Source organism: Muntiacus reevesi, chromosome 4 (assembly GCF_963930625.1).
Source record: "Muntiacus reevesi chromosome 4, mMunRee1.1, whole genome shotgun sequence".
NCBI lineage: Eukaryota > Metazoa > Chordata > Mammalia > Artiodactyla > Cervidae > Muntiacus > Muntiacus reevesi.
Window position 1 is genome coordinate 142,954,676 of NC_089252.1, and position 18,039 is coordinate 142,972,714.

The 18,039-nt window shown below is 40.1% G+C and overlaps 1 protein-coding gene across 2 annotated transcripts in view; it reads right to left on the minus strand.

Annotated features, from left to right (window-relative positions):
• Nucleotides 1–485: 485 nt before the first annotated feature.
• SP1 (Sp1 transcription factor) overlaps nucleotides 486–18,039 on the minus strand; it is a 42,926-nt gene continuing 25,372 nt past the window's right edge. For both annotated transcript variants that reach the window (XM_065934318.1, XM_065934317.1), the window contains exons 4-6: nucleotides 14,934–15,102; nucleotides 11,914–12,113; nucleotides 486–11,515 (exon numbers count right to left, since the gene is read on the minus strand). In XM_065934318.1, the coding sequence (XP_065790390.1) occupies nucleotides 11,202–11,515; nucleotides 11,914–12,113; nucleotides 14,934–15,102 (683 nt within the window). In that variant the 3' untranslated portion in view covers nucleotides 486–11,201. The remainder of the gene's footprint in view (nucleotides 11,516–11,913; nucleotides 12,114–14,933; nucleotides 15,103–18,039) is intronic.

The following is an 18,039-nucleotide window of genomic DNA, read 5'->3' on the forward strand; positions in this document are numbered from 1 at the left end:
AGTGAGGTTAAGTGCTCAGAACCATTCATCTGTTCCCCAAAGCCCTTCTAGCTCTTATTTTCTGGGCTCATATCTGCAGTTCCCTGGGCACAGAGAGGCTTCATAGCCTAGACTTCGAGTTGACCTCATTTTCTAAACTCAAGGGTCAGGAAAGCAGCTGTATAAAATTAGGTTTTTTTTTTTTTTAATCACATTGAAAATAGGTGTATGAAGGTAAATTTGATGTTATCAAAATTTTTTAAAAAATCACATTGATCACCATTATAGAAAAGGTAACAAACTTTATTGCGTGCCTGTGTACCAGGGCACGGCTAGGGCTATGAATTTTACAATCATCACATCTAATTCTCCCATTGAGTTATTATTATCTTCACTTTATAGGTAAGAAAGCTGAATTTAGGTAACTTGACCAAGGTCACTCTGTCAGGAAATAGCACAGTTAAGATTGGACCTAGTAAGTCTTGATTCTAAAGCCCAGGCCCTGGTTTCTTTTTTTTTTTTTTTTTTTGCATTTATGGCCATGATGCCTGAAAGGAAATACAAAATTCAGCAATAAAAAATATTTTAACACAGTATTTGAATATGGACTGAGAAAATGTGTACCAATACCTGTCAGACAACCACTATAAAAAGATAGTACAGTTCAAACGATCACCACCAGAGGTCAGCAAACATAGGAGAAACTCAGGACAGTGAGGGTCAGAAAGGGCCTCCTGAAATGACTCATATCCACAGTACATCTCCAGTATCTATGAATCTGAAGGAACTGGAAACTGTGAAGGGAGGGCACAGAGTGCGTAGAGGGAACGTCAGCGTGGAGATGGAAGGAGAGAGGTGTATAGTTTGTGCTGCAATCAAGAGACAGGAGTCCAGCTCCATCAGATTACTGCCCAGAATAAGAAACTGTAGAACTGGCTCTTATGAGAATTAGAGCCAGAGGAGACTGGTTCCCTGTTTTCCTAGCTTTCTGTTCCGCTGGTGGCTACCTGGAAACCCTTTCTAGGGATGATCTGGATTAGATGCAGGATGAGGGCCTGAGTACTCTGATTCTGGAGTCTGTCTTCCAAGGAGCTTGCATGACAGTGTCAAAGCCCCAGTAGTGTGAAGCAGCAGCTAGAGGCATGACCTGGGCTTTGAGGCTGATGGATAGCTGCCCACCTCTCCTTGGACTCTTCTAGGAGTTCAGGTAGGTAGAATGTTGCACTCAGTTACAACCATCTTCCTTTGCCAGATCTAAGTCTGGGACTGAGAAATGTCAGTAACCTCAGATATGCAGATAACACCACCCTTATGGCAGAAAGTGAAGAACTAAAAAGCCTCTTGATCAAAGTGAAAGAGGAGAGTGAAAAAGTTGGCTTAAAAGCTCAACATTCAGAAAACTAAGATCATAGCATCTGGTTCCATCACTTCATGGCAAATAGATGGGGAAACAGTGGCTGACTTTATTTTTCTGGGCCACAAAATCACTGCAGATGGTGACTGTAGCCATGAAATTAAAAGACTCTTACTCCTTGGAAGGAAAGTTATGACCAACCTAGACAGCATATTAAAAAACAGAGACATTACTTTGCCAACAAAGGTCCATCTAGTCAAGGCTATGGTTTTTCCAGTGGTCATGTACGGATGTGAGAGTTGGACTATAAAGAAAGCTGAGCGCAGAAGAATTGATGCTTTTGAACTGTGGTGTTGGAGAAGACTCTTGAGAGTCCCTTGGACTGCAAGGAGATCCAACCAGACCATCCTAAAGGAGATCAGTTCTGAGTGTTCATTGGAAGGACTGATGTTGAAGCTGAAACTCTAATACTCTAGCCACCTGATGTGAAGAGCTGACTCATTGGAAAAGATCCTGATGCTGGGAAAGATTGAGGGCAGGAGGAGAAGGGGACGATAGAGGATGAGATGGTTGGATGGCATCACTGACTCAATGGGCATGAGTTTGGGTAGGCTCTGGGAGTTGGTGATGGATAGGGAGGCCTGGCGTGCTACAGTTCGTGGGGCTGCAAAGAGTCGGACACGACTGAAGTGAACTGAACTGAAGTCTGGGACTGAGGGGGGAATTGAATGTAAAAGAGCTTCTTGCATCAGGAGTATCAGAGAAGAGCAAGGTAAGGAGCAGGCAGGAAGGCAGTCTCCTCACCCACAGCCTTGGATACCTACTCTCAAGACAAAAATATCATCTCTCAATATAGAAACATTCCAGTCAGGTTTATGGGAACTCTACATACTCTGGGCAGAGTTCAGAATTGAGATGATGAGGAAAGGGGGAATCAGGAAGTCCTGAGAAAGAATTTCAGCAAAGGAAGGAAGGCTTCCTGGATTCCACATACACAAAGCTCTTCATTAGAATTCCCTAATTAAAAGTCTGTAGTGGCCCGATAATTTACTTTTGACCCCAATGATGACAAGGCTAAAGTGAGTTTATTCATTCATCTAAAAAAATATTAGATCCTAGTCTTAAAAAAGGTATTTCATTAAATGCTGAACCTACAAAATCCATGTGATTCTTGCCCTCCAGGAACTCAGTCTAGAAAAGCAGGAGAAAATATCAATAAGCAACCAGAAAATTGTGTCTAGCTAGAGGGTATGAACAAGGAGCTATATAAGCAGAAAGATCAAATAAGCTAAAACTGTGTTCAGGGCAGAGAAGACAAGGGAAGAAAGGTGTCCAAAGGTTTCACAGAGAAAGGAATATGTAAATTGTCTCAAGGTAATCACACTGAAAACAAATAAAAGGAGGGTGATTATTGTAGCCAAGGAACAGCAAGAACAAAGGCAGCAAGAATACAGGTATAAACACAGTGTGTTGAGGCCAGGCCGCGGGGGAGGGGCAGAGACTGAGCAGGAGAAAGTAGTGTGAAACACGAAGCCGAGAATTGCAACTAGAGATAGACTGGGACCAGACTGGAAAGGTTAGACTTTCCCTAAAAGCAAAGGATTTTAGGCAGGGGTCTGGTGGACAACGTGGGGGCAACGTGGACGATGGATGACTAAGGCTCAGGGAGACCAGAAGCAGGGAGATCAGTTATAAGACCTAAGCAGTAGCCAGGGTGAGTACTAGGACAGTGGAAATAAAGAGGGAGAGAATTCCCTGGTGGTCCAGTGGTTAGAACCCCAAGCTTTCACTGCTGTGGGCCTGGGTTCAATCCCTCGTCGGGAAACTAAGATCCTCTAAGCCATACCCGAGGCCAAAAAAACAAACCCAAAAGAAGGGAAAAAATGGAGATACACTCTATTAGTAATAATGACAGGATTAGTAATCAAATAAATGTTGACAGACTGATTCTGAAATTTCAAGTATACATGATCAAGAGTGGTAATAATGTCAAGTGAGGTGAGGAACACAAAGGATTATTTTTCTTTCTTACATGTTGAGTGAGTTATCTGTGGGACATTCAGATGAAAATGTCCACTAAGCAGGCTGCCAGGTTGAGAAAAAAGTGAGGGATTTTAATTTAGGTGTCAGCAACATGTATGTAATAGCTAAAGAGGGGATGCAACTTGTTCAGGGATCAAAGAGTAAGGAGAGGAGCCAGGATGGGGAATGCCAGTATTTCAGGGTCAGAGGAAGAAGCGGCAGTGAAGGAGAATGAAACCCAGAAAGGCTGCAGGAAAACCAGAAGTGCCTTAGTTCCGCACTTCATGGAAAGAAGGCACTAAGACACACTCTGCTGTCGAAGAGGCTAAAGACTGCAAGACCACTGGAGCAGGCAACCAGGGTGCAGGTGTTGATAAGTGACTTGGTAAACGATGGCCAGACAGGTAGATAAAAGAAAAGTTAAACTGCTCTAACTTTGGAAATGGAAAGAATTAGGTTAGCAGCTTGAAGCAGCAACAGAGGTCTTTCAAAATGGGAGAGGTGGGCAGAAAGGCAGATTTTAACATGGTTCAAAATGAAAGTGTTAGTTGCTCAGTCGTGTCCAACTTTCTGGGAGCCCACCAGGCTTCTCTGTCCATGGAATTCTCTGGACAAGAAAACTGGAGTGGGTGGCCATTCCCTTCTCTGGAGGATCTTCCCAACCCAGGGACTGAACCTGGGTCTCCCACATTGCAGACTCTTTTTACCTTCTGAGCCACCATTATAGGCCGACAAAAGGTCTCTCAGGAGAGACTTAAGATAAAAGGAGAAAATATTATTGAAACAAAGAACAAAAAGAAGTCAAAGAAAATGAGGTTGACAGCACTAGTGGCAGGGTTGGCCTTGCAAAGGAAAAACACTTCTCAGGAGAAGGGGTGAACATGTAGATGTTAGAAGACAGGGAAGTTTGAGGAAATTTGACGGGAATTTTGAGGAAATTTGAGAGAAGTTTGAGGAAGTCTGACACTTCTGTTTTCTCTGTGAAATAAGAAGTAAATTATCTGTTGAAAAATGGGGTCAAGACTGGGAAACTTGCAGTTCTACATTACTATGCCAAACTATTAAGTATTTGATAGCAGGGCCTGTCTTACTTCATTTTTTTTTTTTTCTCTTTTTTTTTTTTTTTTTTTTCATTTTTTATCCTCAACCTAGCACATAGTAAGGGCTCAATAAAGGTTTGCTGACTGAATAGCTGACAGAACTATTTAAAGGCCCATATAAGACTCCAAAGCCAAAAAACATACAGCCCCTCCTCATAAAAAACCCTCCAATAAAGCCAAACATCAAAATGTTATATTTCAAATAGCTACATAAGAATATCAAATGGCTGAATGATTTGACAAAGTGGACATAAGGGGTCAAATGAGCAAAAATAATCAAGAATGCTGGTAGTTACAGTATAAACCATCAACCAAGGATTCTCAGATAGGTACGAAGGCAGGTAAAAGCACAGGCTGACGGGAAATGGGAAAGGCTGTCAGCATAACTTCAATTTCAGTTTCAAGGGGCCATAATCCAGATTCAGTCATTTTAGACACAGGTTGGTATTAACTGAATGTAAAATATGTCGGAGCTAGATCTTGGCTTCCAACTACCATTCTCCAATAAAAAGAACAAAGGCTCCTTGGAGAAATGGCCAATCTAGGGCTGGGGCAGGGAAAATACAGTATGAGCCTGAAGCATCTTATGTATCAAAAAGTGCTCAAGAAAAAAAAAAAAAGAGGATGTAGACATATCAAAGGGACACAGAAGTCAAAAGCACTTCCAATGTTCAAAGCTGGGACAATGTGAACAACAAAAATAATGCATAACTGGACTATAACCACCCCCTTATAATAAAATAAGTATACATGAGGACTTGTTAATTTAAATTAATAAAGAAGAGGTAGTTTCCTCACAGAAGCTTAATTCCCACCAACCCCATTAAGGGTGGGCTAGACTCACTCCCAAAGAATAGGGAAAGAGAAAGTGGAGAAATCAGGCAAACCCTACCCTAACCAGGTGATAAAGATTTCATCATCCATAATGTCACGTGGCTATCACACACCCCTTGATAGGATGTGATGGGGGCATTTCACCTATGTTGTATTTTTTTCCCCCCGAAACCTGTAAGCTCAGTCTAATAATGAGGAAAAAATTACACAAATTCAGATTGGGGGATATTCTACAGAACATAGACAGTACTCTCAAAGACTGTCAAAGTAACCAATAAGAAAAGACTAAGAAACTGTCACAGAGGCGACTAGGGAGACATACCAACTAAATGCAATGTGGTATCCTGCAACAGATCCTAGAACAGAAAAAGGACATCAATGGATAAAGCACACATAGGATTTAGCTAATGTAATGTACTAATGTCAGTTTCTTAATTTTGACAATATACCCTGATAATGTTAACAATGGAGAAAATTGGGAAAGGGGAATATAGAAACCCTCTGCACTATCTCTGTGACTCTCCTTTGAATTTAAAAATATTTCAAAATAGGAGCTAACTTAGAAAAAAAAGTTGGAACTGTCCGTTCCTCTGGATCTGCTATATTTCTATGTAGTCCTGGCATGCTGATCTGGTCATGAATTGTTTACCCGGGAGTCAAGTGTAGGACAACTGCACTGATTAACATGTATTAACAGTGTAGCTAGAAAACTTAATTTTGGGTTTAGTATATGAAGTTATAACCATATTCTCCCCAATCCCAACCCTCTCAACACACCAGAGACATGGCTTTTTATTAAAAAAACTTTTTTTTTAATTGGTTTACAAAGGAGCTACAGACTACATTGAACTAATCTTTGTACAAAAAGGCAAAAAAAAAAAAAAAAAAAAAGAAAGAAAAGCCCCAAAACACCCAGAGACAAAAGGCAGGGGAGAGACAAGAAAGTAAGATACAAAAGAGCAGGAAGAAACCAAGACAAGAGATTAGCATCATACATACACAAGATCAAGGGGAAAAAGAGCAAGAAAGATGAGAGAGCATTTAAAAGTATTTCCCCACAGCCCAGGTGATAATCGGATTGAAACCAACAACAAACACAGCATGAGATTGATTATTAAGAAGTTTAAAAAGGCAACAGTGGTATGGAGACTGGTTATTGCCAGTGTTAAGAGAGAGAAATAAACTTGTTTTAGGCACCAGAGACCGGAGCACTGCCCCTTCCTCCCAGAGGAGGACAGACTCTGGAAGAGGAAGCAGGCCGTAGGGCAGCTGCCATTGGTATGTGTAGGAGTCTCCTCAGACCAATCTCAGCACATTTTCCCCAACTTTCCCCAAAATCTTTGTGCCTTAGACTCCAAATGAGAGCTATGGGATGCTACTGGGAGAAAGGGGTGATCAGAAATATGAAGACTTGCCCTTGTGCACACTGTTCAAGAGCAGCTGCTAGGAAAGTGGGGGGCTGGGTAGAGAATCCCATTCCTCTGTGGAGAAGGCACAGTGTAATTCCTGAAGGTGAGGAAGAGAAAACACACACCCCAGGAGAGGTATCAACAAGGTCCTCACCACCCACAGCAGCCTCACTTTAGCCCTATTTATTTATTTATTGATATTAAAGGAAATTGAGGGATAGATCATGCCTCTTCTTGCTCAGCAGGGACAAGGCAGGCTGGGGTTGTGATAATGAGGAAGGGAGATAATGGGACAAAATACTCATTTCCCTCAAATGAACATTGTGGAGGCAATCTTTCTGGGTTTGGGGAAATCAAACTGGAGAAGACCTAGGAGGTGAATAAAACCAGGGACTCCCATTTTTCCCCCCTTTCACAGATTCTGATCTAAGGCAAGTGAGCTAAATTGGTAAGAGGGAGTAGGAATTTAAGCTTAAGGCTGCTTAATGTCCTCCTGGGGGCTGGTGTTTAGGGAAGACAGACAAAGAAAAGAAACAGGTCAACCTCAAAGCTGGTCTCCTCATCCTCCTAGATGAGGTCTGTACCCCAGGAGTAGAGCCAAGAGAGGCACCGCAGAGCACACAGGCTCCTAAACAAAAATAATAACCTACCCATAGTTTATCAGCAGTTTTCAAAAGCAATGTTTTCCGGGGTTGGAGAAGTGCCATATCCTCCTCCCTTCCCCAAAGCTACTGCTGCCACCTTTCATCCTTGCACAATAAGTTACTGGCTCTCTTCTAAGGGAGATGAAACTCTGAGATTTCACATTCCTCCTCCCAATTCCAAGAGGGCACTTGAATAGGGGGAAGGAGAGCTATGTAAAGGGCCCCTCACTTGAGGCAGCTAGACTAGCCTCATTTTCCTTGGTACCTGGATCAGAACTCCTTTGATCTGATCCCAAGGTCCAAAAGGCATCAGGGTACTTACAACTGAATGAAAACTTTAGCACCAGAGCTCCCCCAAAGCATAACAGGGGCCTGATTAATACCCCCAGAAGAACCTCTCAAAAAGCGTATAAATTTATTGCGTCCTAGCAAAGATCTGCAGCTTCCAGTATTCACACAATGTGAAGATATTAACAATACAAAATATATTCTGAAAGTCAAACATCTGCAGTTCATAGTGCTTTCTCAGATTTGTTAAAAAAAAAAAAAAAATACAATGCTTAGTTTCCTATATTGGATATACAAAAGCAAAAATATATATATGTATATAGTAGAAATAAATCAATCAGCCATAGTAATTTACAGCCTTTGTCTCTAACCCTCCCCCAGTCATAACCTTTACCCAACACTTCAGTCTATACTTTCTGGGATCAAGAGTTCTATTCTGAATTCTGAGAAATGTCTGTTAAACTGCATTCTACATGGCACCCATAAAGAGGGTGCCCGCTGGGAAGTCCCTGAAGGAAGACGATGTGGGTAAAAAGTGAGACAGTCAAATGATAAGCAGATACATGTGAATGGGCAACCTGAAAGGACAAGGGAATAATATTACCACTTCTCTGGGCATCCCTGACCCAAGGTTTGGTCATTAGTAAGTTACATAAAAGAGCAACTTGTGAAAAAAAAAAAAAACTTAGACTCAATATGCCTGTCAGTTACACTAATTTCTTCCGGCAAAAAATTCAGGGAAAGGGACTTTCAGCAATAAGCTCCTGACTCACGGAATGTGGGCTAACTTCCTGTGGAAAAGACTGAGTGACTTACTGCTGCTGGGAGACAAAAGCAGTAGCGGCTTTAATTTTAGGGCCAAACAAGATACTGAATCCTGAGCTTCCTTGGTGAGAAGGAACTAGGACAAGTGGAAAGAACTGGATATAAATTTGCTTGTGCTAAGAGCTGGGGGTAAACCAGCATTCCATCCCAGAGAAAACCATCATCAAATAACATAAAAGTGTATAAGTTTCAGCATCATTAAGCTAGATTACATCTAGTAATTTCATTCTAGGGAAGATTCCATTCCATGAAATGTTCTAGCAAAACACTGCACACTCCAGTGAGTTATCTTGCCCCTTTCCTCCAGAAGATGCCTATGTACATGATTGCAGATATAAAATAGCATGTTCAGAGTTCTGCCTTTCAGTGGGAACAAAGGGTGTGATAAGTGGCTGGGCAGATAACTTTTACTTCAGTATTAATGCAATTTGATAAAGAGAAAGTTCCTTGCAATAGCTTCTGTGTTAAAAACAGTATTAAGTCTGCAGAGAAAGGACCAAGTGGAGTAAGCTTTTGTTTAGAATATTAACAGTTATTGTATTTCAGGTTAAACAACAACACAAACTTACCCAAACCCTAATTTGGATAGATTTTATATAAAATACATAGTAGAATCACGGCATCATCTATTTGTAGTCAAGGTAAATAGACTTATGAGAGGAATTAGGACTCTGCTATAGAACTGGATGTTGGTTTCACTTTCAAACACAAAAATAGTTTCTTCTTTTAAAAGTGCAGTAGAATATCCCCCATTCATAATTGTAACTAGTTTAGCAAAAGCAAAGCAATGACCTCAGGAACATACCCAGGTTTTAAGATAGATTTCTAGGTAATGGGCCTGAAAGGCATTTTGATCTGAATTTGATTTATTTTCCAACAATTTCAAATATAATTTCTCATCTGTGTGTAGATATATACAAGCACGAACACACATTCACACACGGTCATACACAAACACTTCACTTTCTATCAGATTAGGGTAATTTTTTATTGCAGGTCTCTTATAGTATTGGCTAACAGAAAACCTATCCCCAATCTAACAGATTACACACATACACACAGCCATTTCCACACTTCCTCACAGTGAAAAGCTCTCTGACGAGATACCAGAAAGTCAAGAGAGACAATGTTTTAATGGCTGGGCCTTGAGGACAACTCTGGTTGCATTTAAATCTCAGTGCCAAATGCACTAAGAGTTCCCTGCCGCTATAATTTTTGGATCAGTCTCTTCAGGAATCAGGCCATGGAGAAAAGCAGGATGGCTTTCCCTGGTCTCTCCTATAAACCACAGTGGTAAGACAAGATTTCTTTTTGTTCTGGGCTATCATTCCCATGATCATGTGTGCTTCCTTTCCCCTTAGGAATCACCCTAGGAAGAGTTAAGGGAAAAGATCAAAGAACCATTGCCTTGCCACTGATCCATGCTCTGGAGTTCTGCAGAATGGAAATCCAGAACAGAGTCACTGGCTGATGTTCCTTAATAACATAATGGGAAAGAAACTACTGGAGATGTTCAAAACAGGAAGTGTATTTCCTTTCAGAATGTGAACTCAGAAGCCTATACATCCAAGCTTAGAGCTACCTTGGAAGACAGTTGCACAAAGGTCCAAATACTCCACTAACTCCAGAAGTGAACTACTTGAGTCACTTCCACTTCTGAGCACATCATTTTCCTATTGAAAGCTCCTACCTATTATTTGACCATCTTTTCACAGTTTGGACAAACTGATCCCAGACTATAACTTTCAAAGGGTCTCCTGTACAATTCCATAGAAAGACTTCTGATTCCTGATGCTTAGAGCAGCTAATGAAGAGAGAGGTGCCTTTGACTCTCCAGCACCAAAAGGGTGCCTGCGTCAGTAGTATTTTGAACACTCTCTTCACAGCTACCTCAAGCATTCGCCTGAGCTTCAAGGCTTCTCCATTCTGCTGCTGGGACTAAGGACTTTATAAAAAAATGACAGAAGTGCCTCATCCAGGGACCACTACCAAAAACAAAACATGAAGTGATCAGGTGAGAGAAGGGGAGACAGAAAGGGTTGAGTCAGGGAAAGAGTGCAAGAAGCTGATCCCAAATTAAAAGACAAAATTAAGAAAGGAAAACATTATGTATGTATATATAAACTAAAAGCAGAGCATATAAATGCTTAATCTGGTGGGAAGCCAAGACAACATCTATAGAATATCTTGATGTGTCACAACAAGGCTCAGCCATAAGGAAATAAGGCAATATAAAAAAAATGACCAAGGTATTTTGGTCACAGAATGGTCTCCTTCCTCCTCCCAGCCTACCCCTGCAAATGCATCTCTATATATCTTATATATATATATATATAATATAGAATCTGTTTTTGTTAAAAAGTATTTCAATGATCATATATATTTATCAAGGCATGATGGCTTTAGGAAAGGGGGGGATCCATCATGGGGGAGCTGAGAAGGGAAATGCAGGAAGGGGAGGCTGGGGTAAGAAGTGTTAAGAAACTGTTTGGGGTCAAACAAATGCTCATCAAAGGTGGCACCAACAGAATTTTCACTATGTTTCCCACTTCAAGAAGGTACTGATGATACAGGTGGGTGCCAGGACCCCATCTCTTCTTTTGTATCCCACCCCCAATTCTTCCCACCACCATGCATTTTTAATGCCTCATGGCTCCTTCTCCCACACGTCTCTTGGACCCATGCTACCTTGCATCCCAGGGTTGATGGGTACGGCCCATATGTCTCTGGCCCCAGGTCCCTGATCTCAGAAGCCATTGCCACTGATATTGATGGATTGCAGATCTGCCACCTGCATGACATTGATGCCACTGTTGGCAAGACGGGCAATACCCTCTGGACAAATGGCCTCCATGGCTACCATGTTGGTGGTAATAAGGGCTGAAGGGGTGGCAGTACCACTGCCTTCTGAACCTGCCCCACTGTCCAGGGGCAAAGTGCCCACACTCAGGGCTACACCCGGGCCTCCCTTCTTATTCTGGTGGGTCTTGATATGCTTTGACAGGTGGTCACTCCTCATGAAGCGCTTGGGACACTCAGGGCAGGCAAATTTCTTCTCACCTAGGTAAAGGAAGAGTAAGAAGATGAGAAAAATCACATCTCAGGAAGTAGGGGTACCTTGTTCAGTTCATTCCCTTCAAACTATGTAAGGCAGAATAAGGTTAATCTTAAAAGGTGATTAAAAACAAGAAAATTCTGGTGGTTATCTTTTGTCTTTTTGGGGAACAAAAAAAGTAAAGATTAGAGAGTCCTCAGAAAGGAAGAACTATAGCAGAAAAGTAAGATAGGACCTTCAGAACCCTTATTTCTTAAGGGTTTTCAGATTAACTCCAATCATTTATGATCCATACATTCAATTTCAAACATAAGTTGCTCAGAAATTTTAGTTACTTCCGAGGTATATTTTGTCTTTTCATTCTGGTCCATTACTACATCTCCCTTCCCCAGTTCCTGCTCACCTGTGTGTGTGCGTTTGTGCCTCTGTAACTCATCTGAACGTGTGAAGCGTTTCCCACAGAATGACCAGGTACACATGAAAGGCCTCTCGCCTGTATGCCAGCGCAAGTGTGCCCGTAGGTGTGAGGTCTTGCCATATACTTTGCCACAGCCTTGCATGTGACAAATATGCTGTTTCTTCTTGCCAGGATCCCCAGAGCCCCTGGAAGTGAAAACACAATTGTTCTTTGTTCATTTTAGAGACAAAATTAAAGAGTCGTACAGTATCCATAGTAATTACTGGACCCACTCAAAACTAATCCAAGTTTTTAATAAAAAAAAAAAAAAAAAAGGAATCTGCCTGTCAACTCAGGAGACATAGGTTTGATACCCACTCCAGGAAGATCCCACATGCCACGGAGCAACTAAGTCCATGTGCCACAACTACTGAGTCTGTGCTCTAGAACCCAGGAGTTGCAAGTATTGAAACCTGCGGGTCCTAGAACCCGTGCTCTGCAACAAGAGAAGCCACTGCAATGAGAAACCGGTGCACCACAACAAAGTGTAGCCCCCAATCACAATAAAAGAAAGCCCACAGAGCAACACAGACCTAGTGGAGCTATAAATAAATAAATAAACATCAAAATGTGCACTTAGATATGTGCAGTTTATAAAAAGAAAAAAGACTTCTCAAGACACACACACAAATGTCTTCATTTTATTTTTTTAAATTTGTTTATGGCATGCGGGCTCTTAGTCCCTGGATGAGGGACCAAACATGTGCCCCTGCAGTGGAAGTGCAAAGTCTTAACTACTGGACCACCAGGGAATTCCCAAAAGCCTTCACTTTTAGTATCAACAGCTAAATCTTTACAGTCAGTTCTGATGTGTGATGTCATTTTCAAGGTGACTTGTGAAATCTATGAGGCATTTTCCTGTATTTTTCTGGACGTTAAGTCTCAATACATGCATTTCCCATGGGAACCACTGTGAATATGGTAATGTGTTGATATTTTTGGCTGGGAACTTATTTAGTGAACAAAGGGTCTCTCCATTAAACACTTGGTGGAAAACTTTAAAACATAATATTTTACAACTACAAAGCTTTCCTTCTCCAAAATAAAAGTCAAGAGCCAAAAGGTAAAGATTAAAAGCTGAAAAGATAGAGTAATATGAGAGACATCAATAGAAGAAGATGGGATGGAAAAAAGTTAAAAGAAGTGAAATAAGGACCATAACTAATTCAAGGTATGTTTAAAAAAAAAAAAAACATATTCCCTATATGGAGCAAATCCTAAGCTCCTCTCAGGAAATCAGTTCTGAAATGTTTTTGCCAAACCAATTTGTACCATGTGTAATCCATTAGTGGGCAGTATGGAGATTTCTAAAAGAGATTTGCCTTGGGTTTTAACAGCACACATTGGCAGAGGAGCAGGAAAAAAAACATAACAGAAATGAAATCACACTTAGGTGGATATCACAGAATTTCTTTCAAAAACTTAAATCCACTTGAAGCTTTGTGAGAGGGAAACTCCATTGTACTCAAGAGCTTTTTTTCCCCCTTTTAATTAATTTTGGGGTGGTGCAATGCAGCATGTAGGATCTTAGTTCCCTGACCAGGGATCGAACCCATGCTCCCTTCAATGTAAGTGCGGAATCTTAACCACTGGACCACCTGGGAAGTCCATGTACTCAACTGTTTTTGATTCAGGTTTTCCCCATAATGTAGGGTAACCTACAAAGAATTCAAACTGTTTTTTGTTTTGGTACATTTCTTATTTTTGTGCTTATTTTTTTCTTAAGTTCTTTTTTAAAAAATTTAATTTCTTAACTTTTGGCTGCGCTAGCTCTTCATTGCTGTGCAGAGGTTCTCTAGCTGCAATGGGCGGGGGCTGCTCCCTAGCTGCAGTGGTTTTTCTTGTTGCAGGGCATGGGGCTCAAGGGCACAGGCTCAATAGTGTGGCACCGAGCTTAGTTGCTCTGCGGCATGTGGGATCAGCCCAGATCAGGGATTGAACCTAATGTCTCCTGCATTGGCAGGCAGATCCTTTACCACTGAGCCACCAGGGAAACTCTGTGCTTATTATTATTATTATTATTATTTTAGTATTTATTTATTCAGCTGTGTCAGGTCTTAGCTGTAGCATGTACGATCTTTCATTGTGACCCATGGACTCTCTAGTTGTAGTGTGTAAGCGTAGTTGCTCTGCAGCACATGGGACCTTAGTTACCTGACCAGGAATCAAGCTGAGTCCCCAGCACTGCAAGGCAGATTCTTAAACACTGGATCAACAGTGAAATCCCCTGTGATTATTTTTAATGGGGCAAAACTTTAACAGACTTTTTTCAAAGGCAATTAAAAACCTATATGACTTTCTATTCTCTTTCAAAGTTAGTGACTTGAAGAAAAAGCAAATAACCTGGAGCTCTTCAGAGATAATACTGTATAGCCAGTACACTAATGTGAAAATCTATCAGAATTCTGTTTTGTAGGAGATATTAGATTATCTGATTGAAAAATTTTCTACCCAGAATAAGTAGTTTTATCTATTTTGAGGGGAAAAAGAAGAAACTCATGATTTTCACACAGTCACTGTAAAATAATCATTACAGTAGGTATGTTTCTGTTTCTTTGCCAAGCTGTTTTATAAGCTATCTTGTTAAAGCCATCTCACCAAAGGAATTTTTTTAAAGAGTAAAAAAAAAAAATCTCAAAACAGACATAAAGTAACAATCATTTGACGATTTGGCTCCATCTGACTTCCTTGTCTCTAACAGATAGCAGGCATCTCTGAAGGTCCTAGGTCTAAGAGTTGATGAAAAGGCACAGAGTTAGAACCAAGACCACATATGACCTAACCAAATGTACTGTACTATCTCTGATCCCTGTGTAACCCTGCCAAGTCTTAAAGTTAAAAGAAAAAAAAAAAAAAAAAAACCCACTTATTTTTACCTCCTAATCTATTAATTCTTCATCTTTACACTCTTTTTTGTTTTTTTTTTCATCTTTACACTCTTAAAGAGACCGGCTGAATCAACTTACCTTCCTTCACTATCTTTACAGTAGGGGCAGGTGCATGCTTCCCGCCGGGTCCTCCGACCAGCTTGGGGTTGGGGATCTGGGCTGTTCTCTCCTTCCTCTCCACCTGTTGGGTCATCATGTATTCCATCACCACCAGCCCCATGGAGGCCAAGCTGAGCTCCATGATCACCTGGAATTAAGAGTGCAAGGGTCAAGGTGGGAAGGTCATCACAGCCTCAGGCATCTCAGTGACACGTGACTTTTACAGCACCATTTCTTCAAAACTTTGAAGTCACCTTCACTGATATTGCCTATACTTGAAATCTCAAAAATCAGCACTGCAGAGACAAAGAAACAATAAGTATATGAAAACATGCTCATGCTCAAATTTTAAAACACAATTCTATTTGACTTTTATGATTGTTCTATCCTACCGGCTTACAAAAGTTAAAACTCTAACAATGCACAGCACCGGCAAAGATATAGTGCTTCCCAGATGGCTCAGTGGCAGGTGGTGATAAATTAGTGCAAACTTTTTTTTTGGGGGGGGATGCACCTGAGCTGTGCAGCTTGAGGCATCTTAGTTTCCCAACCAAGGACTGAACTTGCACCCTTGGCAGTGAAAGCGCAGAGTCCTAAGCACTGGACTGCCAGGGAGCTCCCTGTATGATCTTTTTGAAGGCCAATTTGGCAATATCATTAAAAATTTAAGTGCACATCTTCAAAGAAATTTCACTTTCAATCACAATGTCCTATGGATACATTCATGAGAACACAAACATACGTGACAGTAAAGTTTTCTGTAGCCTTATAACAAAAAACTGGAAAAAATCAAAATGTACACCACTGCTGAACTGGTTAAGTAAATTACAATAAACTTATGTGGACTACTATATATGCATTAAAAAGAAAGAGATAAAGTTACATAATGTTATAGAAAGAGGTTACAACAAATCTCTTACTCATTCCCAGAGCTAAAGTATTATGGAACCAACAAAATGGAAGTGACTAAAAATAAGACTCTACGGGACTCTAGACTAGAAACTATTCAAAACCAGAACAGGGAAACTTCCTGAAATGAGCAAAAAATCGTTCTGAATATTCAGCAGGAAACAGTACATGCATATTATAAATTCTGACACACAGAGAAAACGAAAGAGCTGAGGTCAAAGTTCATTCTTTTTCTTTTTGGCCATGTGGAGCAGCATGTGGGGTCTTAGTTCCCTAGCCAGGGATCGAATCCGAGCCCCCTGCAGCAGAAATACAGAGTCTTAACCACGAGACTACCAGGAAAGTCTTCAAAGTTAATTTCGTGTAGCTAGCTGTATCCATGCCAGGAAGGTTTTGGGTTGGGATTAGATGCTTTTCAGAATGCTACAATAAAGAAAACACCATACATACATTCTGTTACTTGATGTCCTTTCCTTTTAAAGATAAATTTATCTTAAATTCACTATAATTTCTCTCCTGGTAAAATTAAAATAGATAAATTCTACAAAGTTCCAGGACAGTGTTTTTCAGGCTTCTCAAACTTGCAACACACAGTAAAAATATATATGACAATGTAATCTAGTACATGTATATATATAACTGAAACAACAGTTTCACAAAAGTGTCTATCCTTATGTTAAGCAGTGTATTCTGAAATTTTCTAGACTCTTATTTTTTTTCCCCTTAATGTTAGTCATGACCCAGTATATTGATTTTATGAGTTACTAATGGGTCACATTTGACATTTTCAAACACTGCTCTATACCAACAGAAGCAATGGTTTAAAGGAAAAGCTAACATTCTTCTCCAGCTTTCAAATCTACTATCAATAAGCACTCACCCATGAAAGTTTTGTAAATAAGTTAAAGACTACTATATCCATACTTAAGATTCTAATAGTAGGAAAGTATTGAACTGGCCTGCTTTATCTATTTTATAAAGAAGGAAACTAAATAAATGGTGTAGAAACTAAATAAACAAACATCTAGAAACCTAGGCTCTTGACTTCTGTACCTCATTTCAACTCTTCTCAGCTAAACAACATAATTCTAAGCCACAGTACCTAATGAGCAGTCCTCCCTGGGCTTTGCCTCTCACTCTACCCCTTCTTAGCACCAGCTTATCATATTAAATTTAATTTGAATATTCTGAGACTTCCATGATACTGGAAGAATGAAAACTGGGAAGTACTGGAGCACAGGTTAAAAACCAGTTTAGAAGTAAGACAGACCACCGATATGAGTCCCTGCACTACGATTAGCTTTCTTTGGTAATGATCAAATAACTTCTCTAGTTATCAATTTCCCCATCAGTAAAAGTGGGATGAAATATTATCAATCTCATAAAGTTACTGTGAAAAACAAATATGGAAGGTGCTGAGCACAACACAGGAAACAGTGTGGTGTCACACCGCAAACATTCAATGGCTGCATCTATTACTGTTAGGGAAATACCTTGTGGGAAAAACACAGAAATCACAGAACAAGACACACCAATATTTTCATTCTGCTTAAAAATTATGTGTGGCCAAGTGGAAACTCCCCCTAGTGGGGATGGAGAATTTATCCTTTAAAATAAGCCCTAATAGCTCAGCAGATTAGGATGCTAGTTAGTATTGCCAATGGTTACCTACCAAAAATTACCTTCAGAAGAGAAATTTATAAAACTATAGATCCAACTATCTATTATAGGTCTTTAGAAGCAAGATAAAATTGTGGTGCATATAAGCAAATCATCTTCTTTGATATATTTTTCAAGCTAAACTAACTCCATTCAAATTTGAGAAGCAACTTATCAAACCTCAAAGTTCTCCCTTGCCCCAACCAACTCAAAAGAAGCAAACCTTTCTCCATTTTATTGAAACATAAGAATAATATACTTAGATATCAGAACTACTAAAACTAAATCTCTAGCCCTCTTTAGGTTAGAAGACAGTCAAAAATTAATATCCTCCTGGACCCCTACAATGACTTCAAATTTTTTCAAACTAAGAAAACTGAGAATGGGGTTAGATAGAATGAACAACTTTTATTTTTATTTTTTTATTTTTTTATTTTTTTAAATTTTATTTTATTAGTTGGAGGCCAATTACTTCACAACATTTCAGTGGGTTTTGTCATACATTGACACGAATCAG